A 23,561-nucleotide genomic window follows, 5' to 3' on the forward strand; every position below is an offset into this window, starting at 1 on the left:
ACCATTAAGCTGTATTACTGGCATTGGAGAGGGGTTGGCTGGTGTCTGCTGGAACAACACCTTGGTTTTTTCAATGTTCAATGACAGGCCGAGCTTCTCATATGCTTCTGCAAAGGTGTTTAGAGTGGCTTGTAGATCTTCTTCTGAATGTGCACAGACGACGTTGTCATCAGCATACTGGAGTTCTATAACAGATGTTGTTGTATATAACAGATGTATGTATATATATCTATATATATAAAAATGGAAAGGGCGTTCAACGGAATAGCAAAACGCGAAAAAACCCTGACGAAAACTCACCAAATTTGCCGTGCACATACCTCAACCCACAAGGTATGCACAACGCGAATCAAAATTCCAAACAACATTTCAACAAACTCACAATTACAAAAACCAACTGAGCATGCGCAGTGTCCAGGGGAGGAAGTACACACGCAATGCACTCTGGGAACTGTAGTTCTAGAACGCGGCCTACCCGCTGACGTTGAAGCCCCGGCCTGGGAGTTGGAGCTCGGCCGGCTGTGCTCGCTGGGGGCCAGGATGCTGCGCGACCTGCGGAGGCTGCCCGGGAGGCCCCCGCTGCGCGCCTTCCTGGCCCGGCCAGGAGAGGCCGCGGCCCAGCTCTGCCGAGGACAGCCCATTGGCCACCACAACGCCCGGCCCAGGCCGGCCCCGCACACCGCCGTCTGGCTCCACCATCGGTGAGGAAGGGGAAGGAGGGAAGGAAGCGGGAGAGGGAAGTAAGGACGGAAATGAGGGGGAGGGGTGTAAATAGAAAGGAAGGAAGGAAGGAAAGAAGGAAAGAAAGAAGAAAAGTGGGAAGCGGAAGGGAAGGTGAAGGAAGGAAGGAAGGAAGGAGAAGTTGAGAAGGTATATGAAACAAGAAAGGAAGAAAAGAAAGAAGAAAGGGAGAGAAGGAGGATGGGAAAGAAGGGAGAAAGGAAGGAAGAAGAAAGGAGGGAAGGGAAGGTGTATGAAGGAAGTAAGGAAGGAGAAGTTGAGAAGGTATATGAAAGAAGAAAGGAAGGAAAGAAAGAAGAAAGAGAGAGAAGGAGGATGGGAAAGAACGGAGAAAGGAAGGAAGGAAAGGAAGGAAGGAAGGAAGGAAGGAAGGAAGGAAGGGAAGGTGTATGAAGGAAGGAAGGAGAAGTTGAGAAGGTATATAAAGAAGAAAGGTATGAAAGAAAGAATACACAGAGAGAAGGAGGATGGGAAAGAACGGAGAAAGGAAGGAAGGAAAGAAGGGAAGGGAGGGAGGGAGGAAGGGAGAGAGGGAAGGTGTATGAAGGAAGGAAGGAGAAGTTGAGAAGGTATATGAAAGAAGAAAGGTAGGAAAGAAAGAATACAGAGAGGGAAGGGAGAAAGGAAGGAAGGAGGAAAGGAAAGAAAGAGAAAAAAAGAAGGAAGGGAAGGTGTCAAAAGGAAGGAAGGAAGGAAGGAAGGGGAATTTGGGAAGGGGAAGAGAGGGAAAAAAGGGAAGGGAGAAAGGGAGGGAAGAAAAGAAAGAAAGAAAAGGAAGTCTGGAAGTCAAGAGTGAAGGAAGGAAGGAAAGAGATAGAGAGGGAAGAAAGGAGAGAAAGAGGAAGGAAAATAAAAAGGGATGAGGAAAGAAAGAGGAAGAGAAGGAAGAAGGAGAGAAGGAAAGAAAAAAGGGAAGGGAGGAAAGACAGAGCAAAGGAAGAAGAGAAAGAAGGAGAGAAAGAGGGAGGGAAGGAAAGAAACAAAGAGAAGGAAGGATGGGAGCAAAAAGCTAAGGAAGGAAGTAAACAGGTAGTGAAGAAAGAAAGGAAAGAAGAAAAGGAAATGAAGGAAGGAGTGAAAGAAGGAGAGAAAGAGGGAGAGAAGGTTGGCCACAGCAACGCCTGGCGGGTAAAGCTAGTATATGTATATATACATACATACACACATCCAGAGATAGCAGCCTTGATAGCTCAAGTTTGAATTATATATATATATATATACACACACACACACACTGCAGAATTGTGGTGATACAGCATAGAATCAATGCAATTTGATCCCACTTTCATTGCAGACGTCGGTTTAAGGTTGTGTTGTTGTTCATTCGTTCAGTTGTCTCCGACTCTTCGTGACCTCATGGACCAGCCCACGCCAGAGCTCCCTGTCGGCCGTCACCACCCCCAGCTCCTTCAAAGTCAGTCCAGTCACTTCAAGGATGCCATCCATCCATCTTGTCCTTGGTCGGCCCCTCTTCCTTTTGCCTTCCACTTTCCCCAGCATAATTGTCTTCTCTAGACTTTGCTGTCTCCTCATGATGTGGCCAAAGTACTTCAACTTTGTCTGTAGTATCCTTCCCTCCAGTGAGCAGCCGGGCTTTATTTCCTGGAGGATGGACTGGTTGGATCTTCTCGCAGTACAAGGCACTCTCAGAACTTTCCTCCAACACCACAGCTCAAAAGCATCGATCTTCCTTCGCTCTGCCTTCCCTAAGGTCCAGCTCTCACATCCGTAGGTTACTACAGGGAATACCATGGCTTTGACTAGGCGGATCTTTGTTGCCAGTCTGATGTCTCTACTCTTTACTATTTTATCGAGACTGGACATTGCTCTCCTCCCAAGAAGTAAGCGTCTTCTGATTTCCTGGCCACAGTCTGCATCTGCAGTCATCTTTGCACCTAGAAATGCAAAGTCTGTCACGGCCTCCACATTTTCTCCCTCTATTTCCCAGTTGTCAATCATTCTTGTTGCCATAATCTTGGTTTTTTTGATGTTTAGCTGCAACCCGGCTTTTGCGCTTTCTTCTTTCACCTTGATTTGAAGGCTCCTCAGCTCCTCCTCGCTTTCGGCCATCAGAGTGGTGTCATCTGCATATCTGAGGTTGTTAATGTTTCTTCCAGCAATTTTCACCCCAGCTTTGCATTCATCGAGCCCCACACATCGCATGATGTGTTCTGCATACAAGTTAAAAAGGTTGGGTGAGAGTATGCAGCCTTGCATAAGGTTACTGTGGCTTTAAGGGAGATATCGAATTGTAACGAGGAGGGAGGAGCCAAGCAACCTCACGTTCTTTAAAGCCTAACAGGAGGAGGGAGGCGAAGCATTCGGGAGGTCGAGTTTACTGCGGCTGCGCGGCTCTTTGGATCAGCACACAGAATGTCTGGAGACTCCCCTCTGAGCTTAAGCAAAGGTGAGGATGCTTCTTTCTGCAGCAAAGTCGATCCATAGAGATGACATTTAGGTGAAAGAAAGCTCGGGAAGGTTGCCTGCTTGGGTTTGCTGAAGATCAGCATCTACACTGTGGAGTTTAACTCAGTTTAGCATCACTTAGCCATGTCTGGGGGCTATGGAATCCTAGGAGGGGTTTTACAAAGTTTGTAGCCAAAAAGTGTTGGTGCCTCATCAAACTACAAATCCTATTATTCCATAGCAATTAAAGTGGTGTCAAACTGTATTCATTCTACTGTATCAGTGCTGTAGTATAGTATTGATTATACTGTGTCAGTGGTAAGAGCAACAGGAACTATGAAGGTCTTGCAGTTTAGAGAAGTTCTATACTTTGGACAACTGTTTAAACCAGGCATGGTCCAACTTGGGCCCTCCAGTTGATTTGGACTTCAACTCCCATCATTCCTAACAGCCTCAGGACCCTTCCTTTCCCCCCTCAGCCACTTAAGCGGCTGAGGGGGAAAAGGAAGGGTCCTGAGGCTGTTAGGAATGATGGGAGCTGAAGTCCAAAACACCTGGAGGGCCCAAGTTGGCCCATGCCTGGTTTAAACCATAAGAAAGGTAGAGATTATTCGTGAAGAGTGGGAAAAGCATCCACTGATTAATTTTTGGAAGTTTTCTCTAGTTAGTAGATCCAAAATGTTTTGTTCACTAATGCAAATCTTATTTGACTTGGTTTCTTCAAATTGGATTGTTTTTCTTGCTCTCTCTCTCTTTCTCTTTGTTTCGGTTTGATTTAAGAACCTATTCCCTTCCTTTTCGTGTTATTTCTGCTGCTGACAAATTTTCTATTAAGTGATCCCCAAGAATTTTATTTTTCCATGTCAGGAACAACTTTAGAAACTGCAAGTTGCTTCTGGTGTGAGAGAATTGGCTGAGTGTCTGCAAGGACATTGCCCAGGGGATGCCCGGATGTTTAATGTTATACCATCCTTGTGGGGCAGGCCCATAGCCAGGATTTTGATTCGGGGTTGGCTGAGTTTGGGGGGGGGGGGGGGCTGAGGATCAACCCTAGCAAACCTTTTGTATTGTTATGCCAATACCCCCATGCATATGTGATATATTGAGCATGGTGATCAGATCATGATATGAATAAACATAACAGTTTAAATAATGTACCAGTAAGGCCTTCTTGCAGACCACCCTGAGAATTTGGGAGGGGGGCTGAAGCCCCTTAAGCCCCCCTGCACCCCCCCCCCCGGCTACATGCCTGTTGTGGGGGGCTTCTCTCATGTCCCTGCATGGGGAGTTGGAGCTAACAGAGAGAGCTCAACCTGCTCTCCCTAGATTTGAACCCCTGACCTGTCGGTCAGCAGTCCTGTCAGCACAAGGGTTTAATCCATTGAGCCACCAGGGGCTCCTAGAATGCATCCCCAAGAACAGTTAAACGTCTTTAACTAAGATATACCTGGGTTGTTGCAGATTTTTCGGGCTATATGGCCATGTTCTAGAAGCATTCTCTCCTGATGTTTCACCTGCATCTATGGCAAGCATTCTCACAACCTCTCAGGATGCTTGCCATAGATGCAGGCGAAATATCAGGAGAGAATGCTTCTAGAACATGGCCATATAGCCTGAAAAACCTACAACAACCCAGTTATCACAGTGCAATTATTTTATTATAGATCTATGTGTTTTCCTTGTGGGTAGGAGAGAATACAGTTCCAACTTTACCCTGTTTTGTGAGCAGTATTTACACTTCAGTGGACAAAGCGCTTATTTTAGCCATTCAGCTGACTACAGTAAATTCTTAAACTCCTTTCATCTGTTGCTGAAATGCATATCTTTTGGTGAAATAAGCCATGGCTGAGTCACGAGAATGAAATATGTGGATTATGTACAAGATGAGTGCAGGGTGCGTCCCCTTGAAAAATGTATACAGACAGTCCCCAAGTTACAAACATCCAACTTACTTACTTAAGCGATCCCTCATTGTCCGAGTATGATGGCCTTCCAAGTGTAATGTCTTGCCGGTGGATATGTAGATGTGTGTGGAGCCCTGTTCTTGACCTGCATATTCTGCCACAGTGAAGACATCAGTTTCCAGGTGGAAGGTGGTTCCAGTCAGGGTTGGCTTGATGCACCTTCCTTTTGGCATGTTTCTCCCTTTTGCCTTCCATTAGTGCCTCTTTGAATTCTGCAGCACTGCTGGTCACAGCTGACCTCTAGTTAGAGCACTCAAGGGCCAGGGCTTCCCAGTTCTCGGTGTCTATGCCACTGTTTTTAAGGTTAGCTTTAAGCCCATCTTTAAATCTCTTTTCCTGTCCACCAACATGTCAGAAATATTAAAAACTAACTAGGTATTTTAATTACAAAAATGTAAGTCAAGTTAAGTGGATGCAATGACTCAGCAAATCTGCAGTTAATTTTAACAGGGGTGCCTGTTGCTTAGTAACACCCTCAGTCTGAGAGAAGCCTCTCTGTGTGAGAGAATAGGTCTCAGTGGGAGAATAGGTCTCAGTGGTAGTAGGCTTCACTGTGGGAGAAAGACCTCAGAGTGTGAGGTAGACTTCATTATGAGAAGGCCTTGTGTGTAAAGCTCCAGTGTGAGGGTTGAACTTTATTTGTGTCATGGAAAATATTGCAACCATAAAAAAAAGACTCCTATGGAAGATATAACATTGGTCTGTGTGTTTTGGTTTTTTTTATCACTTTGGGCTACTGGTGCTGGGTCACGTTACTGCTGATAAGTTACTCTATTGTGCATTTATGGAGAAGGTCTTTTGTTAATAAGCCCACTTGCTCAACCCAACATTCCATTTTCCATTCTTGAGTTGGGAGTATTCGTAACTGCTTTGGGATATGATAATCAGGCATTTAGACAACGTGCCCAGTCCGGCGGAGTTGATGGTGTAGGAACATCATTTTTTATAAGTAACTCATCCCTACAATGGGGATGAGACAACCGGACGTGAGAGCTATCTACCCCTTGGAAGGGAAATTCACACCTGTAAGAGATGTTACAGAGAAAAGGTGTCTCCACTGAAGCTTTATCACCAATCCTTGTTTCTACAACAAGCCAAATTTTTCAAAATCCAATAATCACAGGGACAGAAAGTGAGGTGAAATCTTCTGAACAGGGGCACAGGCAGCAAAACAAACACCATGAGGGGGTTAGCCCTTCCCTATGCTATCCAAAGCTTAGTTATATAGGTAATATATATATGGCTGGAGTTATACTTTAAAAATGTACCTGTTCCAACTTATAAACAAATTCAACTTAAAAACCAAACCTACATAATGTATCTTGTTTGTAACTTGGGGTCTGCTGGTACCCACTTTACCAACTCATAGTAGTGTGGAGTTTATTTACAAGCCAAGTAAATATATTTGTATTGAAGACTAAATGCTATAATAATGTTTAGTTAGTTACAAATTCTATTTGAAATTACAATTTTATGTCAAGTGTATTGTCGCAGGCTTTTATGGCCAGAATCACTGGGTTGTTGTAGGTTTTTTCGGACTATATGGCCATGTTCTAGAGGCATTCTCTCCTGACATTTTGCCTGCAACTATGGCAAGCATCTTCAGAGGTAGTGAGGTGAAGTGTTTATCTAAAGTGTTCACACCTTTGAAGGAAACCACACACCCACACTCGTTTATCTTTCTCCCTTATGTCTTGTTCTGATCTTTTTTTTTGGGGGGGGGGGGAGCCTATGACTGTGTTAGTTCTGACAAAAACGATTCAGGCCATAGAATCATAGAGTAGGTGGAGACCACATGGGCCATCCAGTCCAACCCCCTGCCATGAAGGAAAAGCGCAATCAAAGCACCCTGTTGGCTCATGTTCAACTTGTTGTCCACGAAGACGCCAAGATCTCTTACACATGGACTGTTGTCAAGATGAGTGTCACCTTCTATACGTGGGACGTCATCCTCTTCCACCAAGCGTGCAGCTTTGGGAGGGACGCACATGGAGCAGTGAGGGAGGAAGGGGACACCCGCCTAGCCAGCCAGATCAGCCAAATTAATCTTGGCGATCAATGGGGTGACAGGTGTCGACGTCCCAGGTATAGAAGGAGTCTACCGAGGTCTCCAGTCATCGGTCCCGGGTATATGATAGCTGCGCTCCCCTGCTAGAACCTCCAAACAAGTTCAAGATGAGTGTCGGCCATCCTGTATCTGTACATTTAATTTTTTTCTGCCTAATACTACATTTTTTTTCTTGTCAAAGTAATGTATTTTTTGTCTTCCAGGAAGCCCTGCTCCAGGGCCTGTGCCTGAAGGAATCATCCGTCTCTACAGTATGCGCTACTGTCCCTTTGCACAGAGAGCACGACTTGTCCTGCAAGCCAAAGGAATTAAGTAAGATCAATATTAGTTACTTGTTTATTTAGTTTTTATGCCACTTTTTCCTCAGTACAGGACCCAAGGCCGCTTATAAAACATTTAAACCATCGTACAATCAAAATTCTTGAAAATTAAAGCATATTTTTATAAATTAGTAAAGGACAAAAATACAAAGGTTCTAATTTTCCCAAACACCATATTTCAAAATGGAAACAATATGGTGCTGGAGGAGTGAAGTGGCAATCAGATTACAAATGTAAATCTCATGTACTCCCTAGCTTCCCAATCCCTATAGCAAGCATCCTCAAACTGTGGCCCTCCAGCTGTTTGGGCCTCCAACTCCCAGAAGCCCTAAGAAACTTGTTCAATTGTCAGGAACCCTGGAAGTTGAAGGCCCAAACAGCTGGAGGGCCACATTTTGTGAATACCTGCCCTATAGGTTCCTCTACTTCCATATCAACATCCTGGTTGCAAACACCCCTCAAAGTTTTAGCAGGTCATCTTCCAAGCTTTCCACATGTTCTCAATTCCTGGCAATATCCCTAGGTGCATCTTTCATAGAAATTATCCAAGATGACCTGCTCTTGGATATTAATTTCATCTTCATTGGCATAATACTTCCAGAAATGTGTCAGAAGGGAAACTGCCATCAACAAAGTAGTCCAGAAATGACAATACAGTGGGTCTTCGTTGACTTGCTTTTCTGACTCTGTGGCCTATTCTGAAGCTTCCTGCATTGCAGTTTCCTGTTCTGGCTTACGTTGCTCCATCCTCAGGTTCTACTCACACACTTTCATCTTCTGGATGTCTTAATCTGTATTTTGAAGGATGATTACATGTTCCTTTGGGAAATGCAGTGGATGGATGAGATTACCTACAAGATTCCTGCTGGCATGGCGAAGATCTTTCCTATGAAAAAGTAGCAGAGAAACAAATTTATAGATAAGAGCAACAAATTACATTATTGGCCATGGCAGATGACATATTTTCTAATTCCAGAAACATTTGTGGACTTGCCGATACATAGCGCTGTTACCTTGTCCTAAGAAAGTGTTAAGGATCAGTCTATTCCAGGGCCATGTTTTGACAATAGGTTACTATAAGCTGAGAGGAATGGATTTCTCAGTAAGAGGGGTGTATATCATCCTGTCTCCATTATTAAGACATGGTTTTGCTTGACTAGCCTGCTGTAAGACCAGCAGAGAAGTACATTACATGACCTTCGCAGGAGAGGCAGGCATAGCTAGGCTTCCCACACCTGTCTCAATGGAGTAAAGAAAAGGTTCACTGTTACTGCCTGCAGTTTCAGCTGCAGGACTGCTACTGTATTGTACTTTTTGACTACCCAAGAACCAGAGGTCTCTGTGTGTTGTACGTTATGTTAAATATGTAAAAAAAATAATGGTAACCAGGTTCAAGGAAAGGCACTGCAGCACATATATCACCAAGGGGAAACCAGCAGAAAAATGGAAGATTGTAAGCTTTTGTAGCACTGAATATAGTGAACATTGTGATGTATTGTATCTTTGTAATGTTGCTGAGCAATATTTTATAGCTAGAATGTTAGTCTTTTATATCAATAAATATACAGTTGATGTAAATTTCTAAGCCTTATCTTGCAGTTTCCCAAGGTTAGTGATTTTTGAAAATGCAAATGGGCAGAAATGATTGGATAGTGTTTAGAAATTTGATTACTTTTACTATTCACTCTTGTAGTGAGAAACTGCTGTCAAAAATAACTGCTGTTCTTTTCCATGTCGTCCTCTTTAGTCATGAAATTGTGAATATAAACTTGAAAAATAAACCTGATTGGTTTTTTGAGAAAAATCCTTTTGGCGCTGTCCCTGTGTTGGAGACAAGCAAGGGTCAGCTGATTTATGAGTCTCCAATCACTTGTGAGTATTTAGATGAAGCATACCCCGAGAAGAAGCTATTCCCACAAGATCCTTATGAGAAAGCTTTCCAGAAGATGATCCTGGAACTGTTCTCCGCAGTGAGTACTGAAGGACAATGGGAAATCAGTTTAACTTGTTAGATCGGTAGTTCCCAATCTGTGGCCATGGACCACCAGTGGCCCGCAAGGACTAAAATTTCAAATTCTGCTCTCCAGAGTTGCAGTCCAGTGCCCAAACTGTGGCACCATACTGGCTCCAGAGACAACTACATGTTAAGGCCAGTGGGGAATTACACACAATCAACACATGTTTTCTCAAGCAGTGGGAGATAGGATGCAGGGTGCCAGACTTGCAGGTTCACTTTATGTTCATTTTCCAGGCAAATGATATTACATTTAATTGCCATTCATTTCTATGTATCATTATTAAATTTGCTAGAAGTTTTGATAACAAATTTTAAGAATACATTCAACACCACCCGCCCAACTTGGTTGCTTTGCTACATCGGCTATTGCTGCAAGTAATGACAGTGTGAATAAATTGTCAATATTTGCTTGAGATAGTGCTTGCAGTTCTGGAGGGATTCTTAATTTATTGAGTCTCATAGACTTAGCAAGGGGATTTGGTTAACCAGTTAAAATTCATGAGTAAACCAGGTTATTTTTTTAACCTGAAAAATTCCTCTACAACAGAGCCGATAGCATTTGGTATCAGGCCTGTAGCCGGGGCGGGGCGGGGCGGGGCGGGGCGGGGCGGGGGCTACAGGCTTGATACCAAATGCTATAGGCTCTGTTGTAGAGGAAGGAACTGGCAAAACCCATCTCCTTGTCTACAAAATTAATGAGATTATCACAAGTCAGTGAGTGATTTGAAGGTACATATATACACACACTATTTAAGAAAGGGGAAAAGCAAGGCTTACATCTTTAGTGACACCTTTAACGATGTCCATTAGGGTTAAAATACTTTGGGGGACTTCCTGATGAATTAAAATACAACTCCCACAATCCCTCACCATTGGAAAACACCCAGTGAAATTGCTTTTAAAAATTTAGAATGGTTCAGGAGTAGAAGCTGAATTTGGATGCAAATAACAATGCTCTTATTGACAATAATATTGGATAGCAGTGTATCAATTTTCATAAATCTGATGGTGGTGGCAGGATTTTGCCTTGTACTTTAGTCACATAGCTTGCGTATCTTCCTTGAATTTGAATGTACAGCTTTTCTACAGCTTGATAATTGTGCAATTTCTGCTTTAATTAGCTGCCTTCTCTGGGCTACAAACATATTTTGGGCGTGAAGAAGGGAGAAGATGTGTCCGCTGTGAAAAAAGAGTACTGTGAAAAGCTTCTCAAATTAGAAGAGGTGAGAGTCGGGAATTCCCAAAGAAAGCTGCAAAACCCATTTGTGGGTTGGAGCAGTGGTTTTTGTGCACATGTTTTGTACACTTTGCTGACTAAACCTAGGTATCTATGTACATCTAGATAACTTTGTGGTTCTACTCCCAGAAAAATGGATTGAAGATGAGTTAAGGATCATATTGCTCCGCACTTTAGGATCGTATTTTTAAAGAAGTAGGAGTCCCTGGTAGTGCAGTGTGTTAAAGCACTGAGCTGCTGAACTTGCTGAACAAAAGGTCAGTGGTTCGAATTCGGGGTGAGCTCCCACTGTTATCTCCAGCTTCTGCCAACCTAGCATTTCGAAAACATGCAAATGTGAGTAGATCAATAGGTACCACTTCTGCGGGAAGGTAACAATGCTCCATGCAGTCATGCCAGCCACATTACCTTGGAGGTGTCTACGGACAACGCTGACTTTTTGGCTTAGAAATGGAGATGAGCACCACCCCACAGAGTCGGACATGACTAGACTTAGTGTCAAGGGGAAACCTTTACCTTTACTTTATCTTTTATATAAATGCTTCATGGTTTTTAGGAGAAGGAAACCTAATATTCCAATCCTAAAAGCAACTGAAATAGGGGAACACTCAAACTAGTGGGTCTTCCACATAACGGCTATTAGCTCACTCTAGAAAAACTTCAGCTCATCCACTCTAAGTGCATTCCACTAGAGGGAGCCATCCATGCACTTGGATAAATTTAAGTTTTATATACCATTTATTCAGACCATGCAGAAAAATATAACAAAATAAAAAATCCCCAAGGAACAAACCCCTCTGTTGGGCAGTTCCAAAGCACAAAGTACATTATGTTATGCATGCTTTTACTGATTTTCTTTATCAGGAAAGATGTTAAAAAGCAGGAGGCAATGATGATGTTAGAGTCACATGCCTACATTCTGTTTGAGATATTGTAAATCGAGATGTCCTATATGTTTTCCTTATTTAATAGTTTAGAAACTCCTTGAGAAATTTAATGTCCTCTGCAATTATAAGGAGCAGTTAGATTCACACAGGACAGGGACATGTGGATCTCAAGATAATTTTTTCTGTTTCTATTGGAATTGAAAATTTACCACTTGTCTCTTGTTCTCACCTGGACCATAAATGTCCTCTGCCAGCATTGAAATTTTCCAATGATATCTTAACTAACAACATCACAGTTAGAATGTAAGCCTTTTAGTATAAAATCATCACACTTTTTTACCTGCATATAGAGTCTACTAAGGAACAGCAACCATCATGTTGATCAGCTGAAACACCACTTAAACTCTTTCTTTAATTCTATTTTAATGTTTGTATATGTTTAGGGTAGAAATAATGCTGCTGCTGATGATGATGATGATGATAATGATGATAATAATAAAAAAAAAACTTCAGTTTCTGTGTGGCCTTGTAATATGCTGTACTAAAAGGTGTGCTAGTTAGAAGTCTCCTGTCTCTTTCCTTTTCAGATTTTGGTGAACCGTAAAACCAAGTTCTTTGGTGGGAACTCAGTAACCATGATTGACTACCTGATCTGGCCATGGTTCGAGCGCTTGGAGCTCTTCCAGTTACAAGAGTAAGCCTTTTGAACCTTTTATTCTTCCAAACTTGAATATTCTTCTGCCAGTTTTCCTTCAGTTCTTTACCAGTGTCACAGTGTAGTCAAAGAGCAGCATAGAGAAGAAAGACAGGAAAGAAAGTCTGACAGCCTCCTTTCCTGTACTCTCACTTAAATATAAAACAGCAAGTCAGAGGTTGGAGAAGCTGCTATTTTGGAACTGTTGCATCCAGAATCTTCTAATCAGCATAGCTATTTTGCAATATATATATATATATATATATATATATATATATATATATACTGTGCTATATGGTGTACAGCAAAAGTGATAATGGTGTAAAAGAACTTGATTCTTGTGCAGCTGTTGTTGGATGAAAATTGCTACTGAAATATTGAGCAAGCATAAATAGTGTCAAACTATGGTCTTCCTGGTGGCACAGTGGGTTAAATCGTTGAGCTGCTGAACTTGCTGACCAAAAGGTCAGTGGTTCAAATCTCCCGCTGTTAGCCCCAGCTTTTGCCAACCTAGCAGTTTGAAAACATGCAAATGTGAGTAGATAAATAGGTACCATTTTTGCGGGAAGGTAATAGCACTCCATGCAGTCATGCTGGCCACATGACATAGGTGTCTACGGACAATGCTGGCTCTTTGGCTTAGAAATGGAGATGAGCACCACCACCACCACCCCAGAGTTGGACATGACTGGACTTAATGTCAAGGGAAACCTTAACTTTGCTTATGGTCAGGTTTAGAAACTAATTAGAGAAAGATCACATTTCTTTGGCCAGCAGACATTCATCCCCAGTTAGTTAGGTTCTGTCATTGGAGAAATCCATCTTACACATCTGTTTGGTAAAAGCAAACACTAGCAGTAAGTTCAGGTCTGCAATTTTGTTCTTTGACATAATTTTAGATCTGACCTTAACTTCAAATCCATTTTACCTGCTAATCTATCTTTTAGAGCCTTGTTTTTTAAAAAAGAGAAAGGAAATTGAAATCTAGAATAAATCAAATCTTGTAGAGAAACCTCTTCAGGTAGTAGCAAAGGAAGCTGGATCTGTGGCTTCAGTGAAGTGGGGTGTGCCACAAGTATGTTTCACTTTGAGAAAAAAAGGAAGTTACTGGGGAAAACAAGCACATGAGAAACAGGAAGAGGAAAAGGAGCCAATTCCACAAGGTCAATGAAGTGACATCCATAGCCAGCTCCTTCTCTTCTTCTGTAGGATAAGTGTCTGTTTTGCTTGGCACAGGAAGGGAGGGCAAAACAGAAACATGGAATACGTCTATTTCCTGAACACTCTATGGCAGCCCCAACTTTAAAAGGCAGACACAGAACTATTGATAATTAAGTATTGCAAAAGGGAACTAACTACAAATAAACAATTATTTGTGGGTTGCTGTCCGTTTTCCTGGCTGTATGGCCATGTTCTAGAAACATTCTCTCTTGACGTTTTGCCCACCACTATGGCAGGTATCCTCAGAGGTTATGAGGTCTGTTGGAAACTAGGCAAGTAAGGTTTATATATCTGTGGAATGTCCAGGGTGGGAGAAAGTCTGTTTGAGGCAGATTCCCCCAGGCAGTAACAAGCCACACCTAAAAACTGTCAGGCCATCAAATGCTAATCAAGATGGCCAATTGAAGCATTCACACTTGCCTCAAACAGACAAGAGTTCTTTCTCCCATCCTGGGCATGCCAAAGATATATCAACCCCACTTACTTAGTTTCCAACAGAACTCACAACCTCTGAGGATGCCTGCCACAGATGTGGGTGGAACGTCAGGAGAGAATGCTTCTGGAACACGGCCATACAGCCCTGAAAACTCACAGCAACCCAGTGGTTCCGGCCACGAAAGCTTTGTCAACAAATAATTCTTTGTTAGTGGCTACTTTTTACATTGTACTAGTCCTGTGTTGCTGTCTCAGCCACATGCTTTTGACAACTGCAATTAAAACAGCCAGCATTGGAGGTCCTGTGAGTGTGCATCTAAAACTGCTAAACTGAATGACTGGCAGACGTTTTCCAGATTCTGGGTCTTCCCCAACTCCCAGCGCTGTGTCACTGAACCAGAATATTCAAAGGTGCGTTTCACAGTTAAATTCAAAACATTTTCTGTTCTCCTACAGCTGTCTGGATCATGTTCCAAAACTAAAACAATGGGTCGAAGTCATGAAGCTGGATCCAGCTGTCCAAGCAACAATGTCAGATGCTCAGAAGATCAAAGGTTTCTTTGAGCTGTACCTGAAAAATAGTCATGAGGCCTGTGACTATGGGGTTTCAGCTAGCTAGTGGCAAAGCATACTGCATAGCTGTTGTTGCAGAATCTCTATCTGATACCTAAGGTGTGTCGCTCATTTGTTGTATGGGCCTGTGCTGTATTTCTTCCTCTAAAGAAAAAAAGCAGAAAATGGGGACAGGAAGAACATTTGCAAATTCTTCTTTCTTCCAAAGTTGTGATGCCACTCTATCCCTAGACACAACTTTAATGTAGTTGGTTGTTGGTTGGTTCCTATTGTTGGTTGGTTGGTTACTATTGTTAGTTCTGTTGCTGTTTTAAAACCAATTGTTTCCTCTCAGCAATAAATATACTTTCAACACAGACTTTTCTTGTCTCCTTTTGTGTGCAACATTGAGCAAAATTACACAGTTCTGCTTAGATTTGTTTCCACTATACTGAGTATTTGCTGGCCAAATCACAGTGCCTCTTCACAAGCTCAATGTACCTTTGAAGACTGTTACCTTTTTAAAAAAAATATCTAGGAGCTGAAAATGGGAAAGGAAAAACCCCACATGTTTTCCCTGACCAAAGGCATGTATAAAGTTGCCAATATACCTCCAGATTAGTGTGTTGTACCAGAAATGTGAAACTTAAAAAATAGAAAGTTGTATTTGGAATAAACTTTGAAGCACCAACATTTGATGGAGATTATGCCAAAAGAAAATATTATGAGATTCTTAATGCTGTTGCCTTTGTATTAGATAACATTATGTAACAATTAAAACAATCTGTGCCAGGTTTTAAAGTGTTATTTCCTGTTTAATCGTGCAATGTTTACTTTGAAAGTAGTTGTTCTACTCCAGAAACGTTGTTTTTGTGACTACCACAAACTATGTTGAATTGGTTGAGACTCTTATAACATGCCTCCCAGCCAATGAGGGGAGAAGTTTTGGGGAGAGGAAGGGCGGGGCGGGATTTCGGCACGGCAGCCATCGCACTATACAAAGGGCAGCACATGGCTCAGAGGCTCATTGTGAGCCCAGGAAGGGAAGGAGAAAGAGAAAGAGAAGGGTGGTTGTGAAGGGAGGTTGGAAGAAGAGCGGTTGGAAGAGCAGGGCAAGCAGAGAAGGGCTGGGAGCAGGGCTGTTGCTTGCCTGCCTTGCAGCCGGTTGTGTGTTGTTGCTGTTGGGGGGGGGGGGGGAGAGAAGACAGGGCAGCAGAGAACCAGGGCAGGGAGAAGGGCTGTTGTGCAATCGTGTCTGCCATTAATGAAGCAATTTGGAAATTTTGGAAAGTTCTGAATTTTTTTCAGAAACATTCAGAATTCTTTTCCGAACCGAACCACCAGCGCCCCTATATCCGAAACGAGTTTTGAACCATTTTTTTTAATCAACCAAGCCTAATACACAGGGCAGGGTGCAATGCTCATTTCCCAATCCCCCTCTTCAGCACCGGGATTGTGGCGCAGCTGCCTGAGTGTCAGCTGCATTAAGATCACTCTGACCAAAAGGTCATGAGTTTGAAGCCAGCCCGGTTTGGAGTGGGTTTCCAACCAATTGTGTGTAGCCTGTTGTCGACCTTTGCAACCCGAAAGACAGTTGCATCTGTCAAGTAGGAAAATTAGGTACCACCTTAAAAAAGTGTGGGGAGGCTAAATTAACAGATTTATGAGGCCATAAAGAAGACTCCAGCAAAGCATTCCAGCGGGGAAGCATGTGGGGAATGCGAAAGTGCTTCATCAGCATCACAGATGGACGATGAAAGCGACAGCCCCCCTGGCAGCCAGAAAATGTTAAATAGCCTCTGTGTATATCTGTATATGTTTGTATGTCAAAAAATTGGCATTGAATGTTTGCCATATATGTGTGCACTGTGATCCGCCCTGAGTCCCCAGCGGGGTGAGAAGGGCGGAATATAAAAGCTGTAAATAAATATATTATCAGTATAATATATAGAAATAAAATTGTAATGTAATAATACTAATATATTATATATAATAATGTAATATAATATATATTATATATACTACAACTTATGATATAGTACAATATATTATATAATAAAAAGAGCCACGGTGGCACAGCAAGTTAAACCGCTAAGCTGAACTCTGCGGGATGGGGTGAGCTCCCATTGTTAGCCTCAGCTTCTGCCAAGTAGTACAAAAACATGCAGAGATGAGTAGGTCAATAGGTAGCTCTGTGGTGGAAAGGTCATGGCACTCCAAGCAGTCACGCCGGCCACATGACCATGGAGGTATCTATGGACAACACCAGCACTTCGGCTTAGAAATGGAGATGAACACCACCTCCCAGAGTCAGACTTGACTAGACTTAATGTCAAGGGGGAAACTTTATTTTTATTATTTATTTATTTATTTACTGTATTTATACCCCGCTATTCTGAAGATGTCCCTGCCTTGGTCCTTTCACTATTGGCTGCTGCTTCCCGGCGGATGTCAGGTGGTGCAATACCGGCTAGACAGTGTAATTTCTCCAGTGGTGTAGGGCGCTGACACCCCGTGATAATGTGGCATGTCTCATTCAGAGCCACATCCACTGTTTTAGTGTGGTGAGATGTGTTCCACACTGGGCATGCATACTCAGCAGCAGAGTAGCACAGCGCAAGGGCAGATGTCTTCACTGTATCTGGTTGTGATCCCCAGGTTGTGCCAGTCAGCTTTCGTATGATATTGTTTCTAGTGCCCACTTTTTGCTTGATGTTCAGGCAGTGCTTCTTGTAGGTAAGAGCACGGTCCAGAGTGACTCCCAGGTATTTGGGTGTGCTGCAATGCTCCAGTGGGATTCCTTCCCAGGTGATCCTCAGAGCTCGGGATGCTTCTCTGTTCTTGAGATGAAAGGCACATGTCTGTGTTTTGGATGGGTTGGGGATCAGCTGGTTTTCCCTGTAATAGGCAGTAAGAGCGGAGCCCCCGGTGGCACAGTGGGTTAAAGCACTGAGCTTGTTGATCAAAAGGTCGCAGGTTCGATTCCGGGGAGTGGCATGAGTTTCTGCTGTCAGCCCTAGCTTCTGCCAACCTAGCAGTTCGAAAACATGCAAATGTGAGTAGATCAATAGGTACCGCTCCGGCGGGAAGGTAACGGCGCTCCATGCAGTCGTGCCGGCCACATGACCTTGGAGGTGTCTACGGACAACGCTGGCTCTTCGGTTTAGAAATGGAGATGAGCACTACACCCCAGAGTCGGACAAGACTGGACTTAATGTCAGGGGGACTACCTTTACCTTTACCTCATATTCTACTGTGTTCAGTGATGCTTATTCACAAATAAGTATGCTTAGGATAGCAATTTTAATTATGTATTAAAGTTGACCTTCTGTATCCATGGATCTTATATCTTATATCAGGCAGTAAGAGCACCTAGAGCTTTGGAGAACTTCTGCTCAACCATCTCAAAGCTCCCTGCTTGAGCTTGTCAAATGTTGTGACATGATGATACAGAAAGGAGAAATTAACCTGGGAGATAACGTTAGTATGGTGGACACCCAGTAAAACAAATCCTCATTTGGAAGCTCCTGCGACGTCATCGCGTGACGAATGTTTATTGTAGAAAACCAGTAGCCAATGGCAGGAGGCGCCCGGGGTTGCTAGGAGACGGCTTCGGGCCCAAGCGAGTCCTCCCAAACAGAGTTCCCTTTCCAGTGGCCCCGCCCCTCTGGCACGTGCAGCCAATGACAGGAGGGGCCCGGGGTTGCTAGGAGACGGGTGCATACGACGACCAAGGCTGGGAGAGGAGTTTCCTAAACTGAGAGTGCAATGGAGGCCGGGGCTTCCAAAGGGCCTTCTCGGCGCCCGGCGACCCCTCAGCATAAAGCCGAACTGGAAGTGAGGTGCAAAGGAATGGGGGTTCAGGGAGAGGAGGGGGCGAGGCAACCGGGAAGTTGTGGGGTCTCCTATTTGCATTCCTAGAGGCCATTTCCCTCATTATTTTTCCTAACAGTGGCACGTTTACGTTGGGCCTAAATGCCATAAAGCGGCTGAGGGGGAAAAGGAAAAGGCCTGAGGCTGTTAGGAATTGTGGGAGTTGAAGTCCAAAACACCTGGAGGGCCCAAGTTTGCACATGCCTACCCTAAAGGCATCAGTTCCTAGCTGATCATGGAAGCTAAGCAGAGCCAACCCTTGTGGATTTCAATGGCTTCTCTGTGTAGTCTGACATGGTGGTTGTTGGTGTGGTCCAGCATTTCTGTGTTCTCAAGTAATATGCTGTGTCCAGGCTGGTTCATCAGGTGCTCTGCTATGGCTGACTTCTCTGGTTGAAGTAGTCTGCAGTGCCTTTCATGTTCAAGCATGTGGACAATTTCAACAGAAAGGAAGAGACCATGAAAATGAACAAAATCTGGCTACCAGTATTAAAAAAAAACTCTAAAATTACAACAGCAAAACAGCAGAGAGGAAACAACCAGTCACATCTTAACACCTCTCAACAAAAGATTTTCCCAGGCTCAGCCAGGCCTTCAAATGTTAATGAAGGTGGTCAGTTGAAACATTCACACCTAGCTCCAGCAGAGAAGAGCTCTTTGCCCCACCCCAGCCATTCCACAGATATATAAACCCATTTTCCTACATCCAACAGACCTCACTACCTCTGAGGATGCTTGCCATAGATGCAGGCGAAACGTCAGGAGAAATGCCTCTAGAACATGGCCCTATAGCCCGAAAAAACCCACAAGAACCTACCACCTCTGAGTATTGCTTAACTAAGAAAACCTTACCCTTCGTGGTAAGGGTAGACCATTCTGCCAAAACATATGCTACAAACTTCTTTTTAAAAAAATGTATTTATAAATTTGTCCAACAAAATGTATAAGCATACATTAGTCTCTCTTTTTACAGTATCTTAGACAAAAGAGTATGTCATATTATATACAATCTAACGGTAAATAAACATCAAAAACATCTTTAATAATATTTCTTATCATTATTTTTAAATTTCCATTACAACTTATGCTACATATAACTCTATCACACACCTTTTATCCACTTATACATATTGTATTTCTTTAAAATTATTATTATACCATTTTTTCCCCTCTTCCCCTTACCTTTAGTTTGTGCCCCCTTACCCTTAGTTCCCCAATTCCCGTTACCTTTAGTTTGTGCTACAAACATCTTTCTCTCAAGGCACATCTACACCAGGCATGGCAAACTCCATAGCATTAATTGTATACTGTGGACAGTACCCACTATCTTCCAGTTAGCCTCAGAGGTGCACACTTTACATAGTTGAAGGTTAATTTTTAAAAAAGTTTATTTATTAATGTTGCTTTTTAATACCTTTTCATCACTACCTCTGAGGATGCTTGCCATAGATGCAGGCAAAACGTCAGGAGAGAATGCCTCTAGACCATGACCATACAGCCCGAAAAAACCTACAACAACCCAGTGATTCTGGCCATGAAAGCCTTCGACAATACACTTTTCATCACTATTTACACTTGTTCCAGTTAGGTGCGGATATTCATGAACCTTTTGTGTAAACATTTGTAAATCCTATTACACTTATTTTCATTTGATGCAATTCCATCTAGTAATAATAATGACAATACTACTACTACTACTCTCCCTGAAGGGACTCAGGGCAGCTTACATGGGAACCAAGCCCAGTCATCATAGTTAAAATATTTTAAAAATTGAACATATGTTGCCATAATTATTATGTTGAAAAATAAAAAAGTCTACACACAGCTGTGTTGACTATTATTTAATATGAACTGATCATAAACATTACTGTCTTTTGGGTTCATCTACACTGTAGAATGACTGCAGTGTGACACAATATTAATGCTACAGAATTCAGGGAATTGTAGTTTGGTAAGGCACCAGCACTCTTTGGCAGAGAAGGCTAAAGACGGTATCAAACTACAACTCCCAGCATTCCATAGCACCTGAGCTGGCAATTAAAGTGTCTAACTGCATTAATGTTTCAGTATAGATGATTATCTGTTAAAAACATAGGTTTTCTGTGGCATTACAGAACACAAAGAGCTTTAAACTATCCAGTTTTCTATGATGAAAAAAAGCTGTACTTTTTAAATGTCATATAATTCTGCTGTTCTTATTTCTTTCTAAGATGGGTTCAGGGATTCACCAACAGGAATGTGGGCTTTGTTAACAACAGTACTATCTGTTACCCTTGTGGAAATTACATCATTTTCATTAATACTATAACACGGGACCGGACTCTCTTGAGATGCCACAGTGGATGCATAGGAGCCTTTGCAGTAAATGCAAACCAGCATGTAGTTGCATTTTCAGACCGGCTGTTAAATCCTGTCATCTCCATCTATAACTTTCCAGGATTAAAGAAAGTAGCTAAATTGACAGGTAGGTTTGACTGTATCCTCTTATTTAATAAACAAGAGTGACAAAACAAATAGATTATGAATCAAAAATATTAAATAAACTACAATCACAATCCTAGTAATTCTTTTTCAGATTTAGTCCCAGAAATAAATAAGATGAGATGTACTCTCAGGTAAAGTGTGGCAGAGGTAGCAAATATCTGTGATATTCAGCTGGTAGAATTCAATGGCAAAAGGAGACTATCTCTCTTTCTTACCTCAATTTCCTTTGTGTGTGTGTCAGCATAGAATACAGGATGGGAAAGATTTTGCTGTAACCATATGCTGAATATTGGAGTTAGACCAATATATTTAGGTGCCTCTCTTGAGAGCAAAAAGTCAAGGTGTGATAGCACTATTTAGGCTTCTAGATAGCCCTATTCTTTAGATTTGTTTGCTCTGGACCTCAGACTGCTTGCTGATACACACTGACGGTCATCTAGGCTAAAAAGGAAGTACACAGGTTTTCCCATCCCTTACACCCTTTTGTGCGGGTAAAGAGATACATCATCACTTTTGAGAAGAGATGTTAAATATTATAGGAAACACAGCAAAATTCTAGCCTGATATTCTAAAAAAAGAAATAAAGTTTACATTATATTATATTATAGGACCAGCCAGCTTGGACTACACCTTACTTGCTTTCAGTTATGGAAGTCCTTACCTGGCTAGTTATTCCTCACTTCCAGAATTTTCTCTTTCAATATGGTAAGTGTTGGGCACATTGTTTAAGTATGGACAAGTATATATTCCTTCATATTGCTTACAAATTCATAGCTGATTTGATCCCTTAGAACAATACCACAAACATTAATGTATGCATATAAAGATACAGATGCTTATTTTCCATATGCACACTTGTATTTCAAAAACAATTGTAGCAATTCTAAGGCAAAATTCACACAATATATTTTTTCCAATATTGCCCAATCATTCTTTCATGGCAGCACAAAACATTTTCGCATCTGAACAACAATCCCTCTGTTAAGAAACCAGAAAAAAGGATTTAAAGTTGGCTTCCAGATCCAGAGATGTAACAAACCAAGGCCCTTCTTCACATGTAACATAACACTTATAGTAGTTTAGCTGTTCTAATTTGCACATTGGTTTGTATGTAGCGTTTCTGCCTCTTACATTATAAATATATAATAGGACTTTTGTGAAAAACATTAGTGCCACAGATCCCTCCTGTTTGTGTGGAGCCAAAGCTATTACAGAGGCCTTTGGTATTGAAAATGTTTCCAAGCAAATACAGTATTTCTATGCATTTTTCCAAGTCACTGCTTTCTAGTTACTCTTTTCCTAATAACCCACAGATTAGATTCACTCACTCACAAGTAGTATAGTCTTTTATAAATTTGCTTATCTACTACAGTACAAAACTAGAAATATGATTTCAAAGTTCACCACATTCATATTGTTGACTCATCTAAAATTTTAAAATTAATGGCAATAAAAATATATTCCTGCAATTTTTTAAGAAGGCATTTGAAGCTGATGAGTTCCAGCAGGCTGATTCTTGGAACCAATTGACCTCTTTTTAGATGCTTTGTTTGTAGTTAATTTTTTGTTGCAAGATTTTTTGTTGATAACTGTTCTTTGTTTTGCCTATATGTTATATGATATGTAATTTGTTTTATGTTTTTAATTATCTCAATTTTTAAAATATAGATATAATAATAATTATTATTATACTAATATACTTTATTTATATTCCTCTCTATCTCTCCGAGGGGACTCGGAGCGGATTACAGAGTACATATAGGGCAAACATTCAATGCTGTTATACAATTGACGACAACAACAACAGTGATTGGGCTAAACATATAATTATTCAAAACATAGTAATACTTGCTGTCTTCTCCTGTGGATTAGGGACTGGCAGAAAAAAGTTCTCTTGTGCAGTCAGTCACAACCAGGAGTAGAAGTTACTGGAATGAGTTTTAATCCCATGAGCTGGCACCAGTTGTGTTTGTATAGTGGGACTTCTGTTACCCTTTGGATTGTTGAAAGAAATAACGAAGAGCACGTTCTGAAGTCAAAGTAAGCATATGTGCTGTGTTTCACACATTACAAAAAAGATGCTTTAATCCTAACTATTCCCTGTCTTTGAAAGTAAACTCCCCTGCTTGTAACCAGTATTTTCCAAAGTCCTTCCACATCATTTTTCTCCTTGCTCCAGGCCAGTCAAGCTTCCAGCTGAAGATGGCACTTTAATAGATGAACAAAACACCTTCTTCACCCATCCCAGTGTCAGTGATTCTTATTTTGGCCCATTGCTGCCCAATTCGGCAATTGCTGGTTTAGTAGGCGATGAAGCAGAAACATTTCGGGTGAGCAATGCTGTCCAATTAATTACAGGCAGTCCCCGGGTTATGAACAAGATTGGTTCTATAGGTTTCATTTTATGCTGAATGTGTATGTAAATTGGAACAGAAATATTTTTAAAGTGTAACTCTAGCCATTTTTAAAAGTTTTGGATAGCATAGGGAAGAGATAATACCCTTGTAACATCTGCTTTCTGTCTGTGCCCCAGTTCAGGAGATTTTGCCTCACTTTCTGCCTCTGTGAGAATTGGATTTTGAAAATTTGGGTTGCTGTGGAAACAAGGATTGATGAAAAAGCTTCAGTAGAGACACCTTTCCCCATGATAACTCTTCGATAT

General features: G+C 41.9%; 2 protein-coding genes across 2 annotated transcripts in view; both read left to right on the forward strand.

Annotated features, from left to right (window-relative positions):
• Window positions 1-3,029: 3,029 nt before the first annotated feature.
• On the forward strand, window positions 3,030-14,921 carry GSTO1 (glutathione S-transferase omega 1). Its single transcript, XM_060768348.2, has 6 exons — window positions 3,030-3,148; window positions 7,383-7,491; window positions 9,247-9,469; window positions 10,638-10,739; window positions 12,228-12,334; window positions 14,447-14,921. Exons 1-6 carry the CDS (start codon window positions 3,115-3,117, stop codon window positions 14,607-14,609), a joined length of 738 nt encoding a protein of 245 aa, XP_060624331.2. The 5' UTR covers window positions 3,030-3,114; the 3' UTR covers window positions 14,610-14,921.
• A 3,325-nt stretch (window positions 14,922-18,246) lies between these two features.
• The window catches only part of CFAP43 (cilia and flagella associated protein 43), a 57,116-nt gene continuing 51,801 nt past the window's right edge, over window positions 18,247-23,561 (forward strand). Inside the window, exons 1-5 of the mRNA XM_060768347.2 lie at window positions 18,247-18,384; window positions 20,626-20,879; window positions 21,508-21,604; window positions 22,772-22,939; window positions 23,079-23,229. Coding sequence (XP_060624330.2) covers window positions 18,311-18,384; window positions 20,626-20,879; window positions 21,508-21,604; window positions 22,772-22,939; window positions 23,079-23,229 — 744 coding nt within the window. The 5' untranslated portion in view covers window positions 18,247-18,310. The remainder of the gene's footprint in view (window positions 18,385-20,625; window positions 20,880-21,507; window positions 21,605-22,771; window positions 22,940-23,078; window positions 23,230-23,561) is intronic.

The sequence above is a fragment of the Anolis sagrei genome, chromosome 3 (genome assembly GCF_037176765.1).
Source record: "Anolis sagrei isolate rAnoSag1 chromosome 3, rAnoSag1.mat, whole genome shotgun sequence".
NCBI lineage: Eukaryota > Metazoa > Chordata > Lepidosauria > Squamata > Dactyloidae > Anolis > Anolis sagrei.

Bases quoted from the DNA above. Each gene is read 5' to 3' on its own strand.
- GSTO1 (XM_060768348.2), top strand. From the start codon at position 3,115: ATGTCTGGAGACTCCCCTCTGAGCTTAAGCAAAG. The intron at 7,492-9,246 runs GTAAGATCAATA...CGTCCTCTTTAG, and splicing joins CTGCAAGCCAAAGGAATTAA to TCATGAAATTGTGAATATAA. The intron at 12,335-14,446 runs GTAAGCCTTTTG...GTTCTCCTACAG, and splicing joins GAGCTCTTCCAGTTACAAGA to CTGTCTGGATCATGTTCCAA.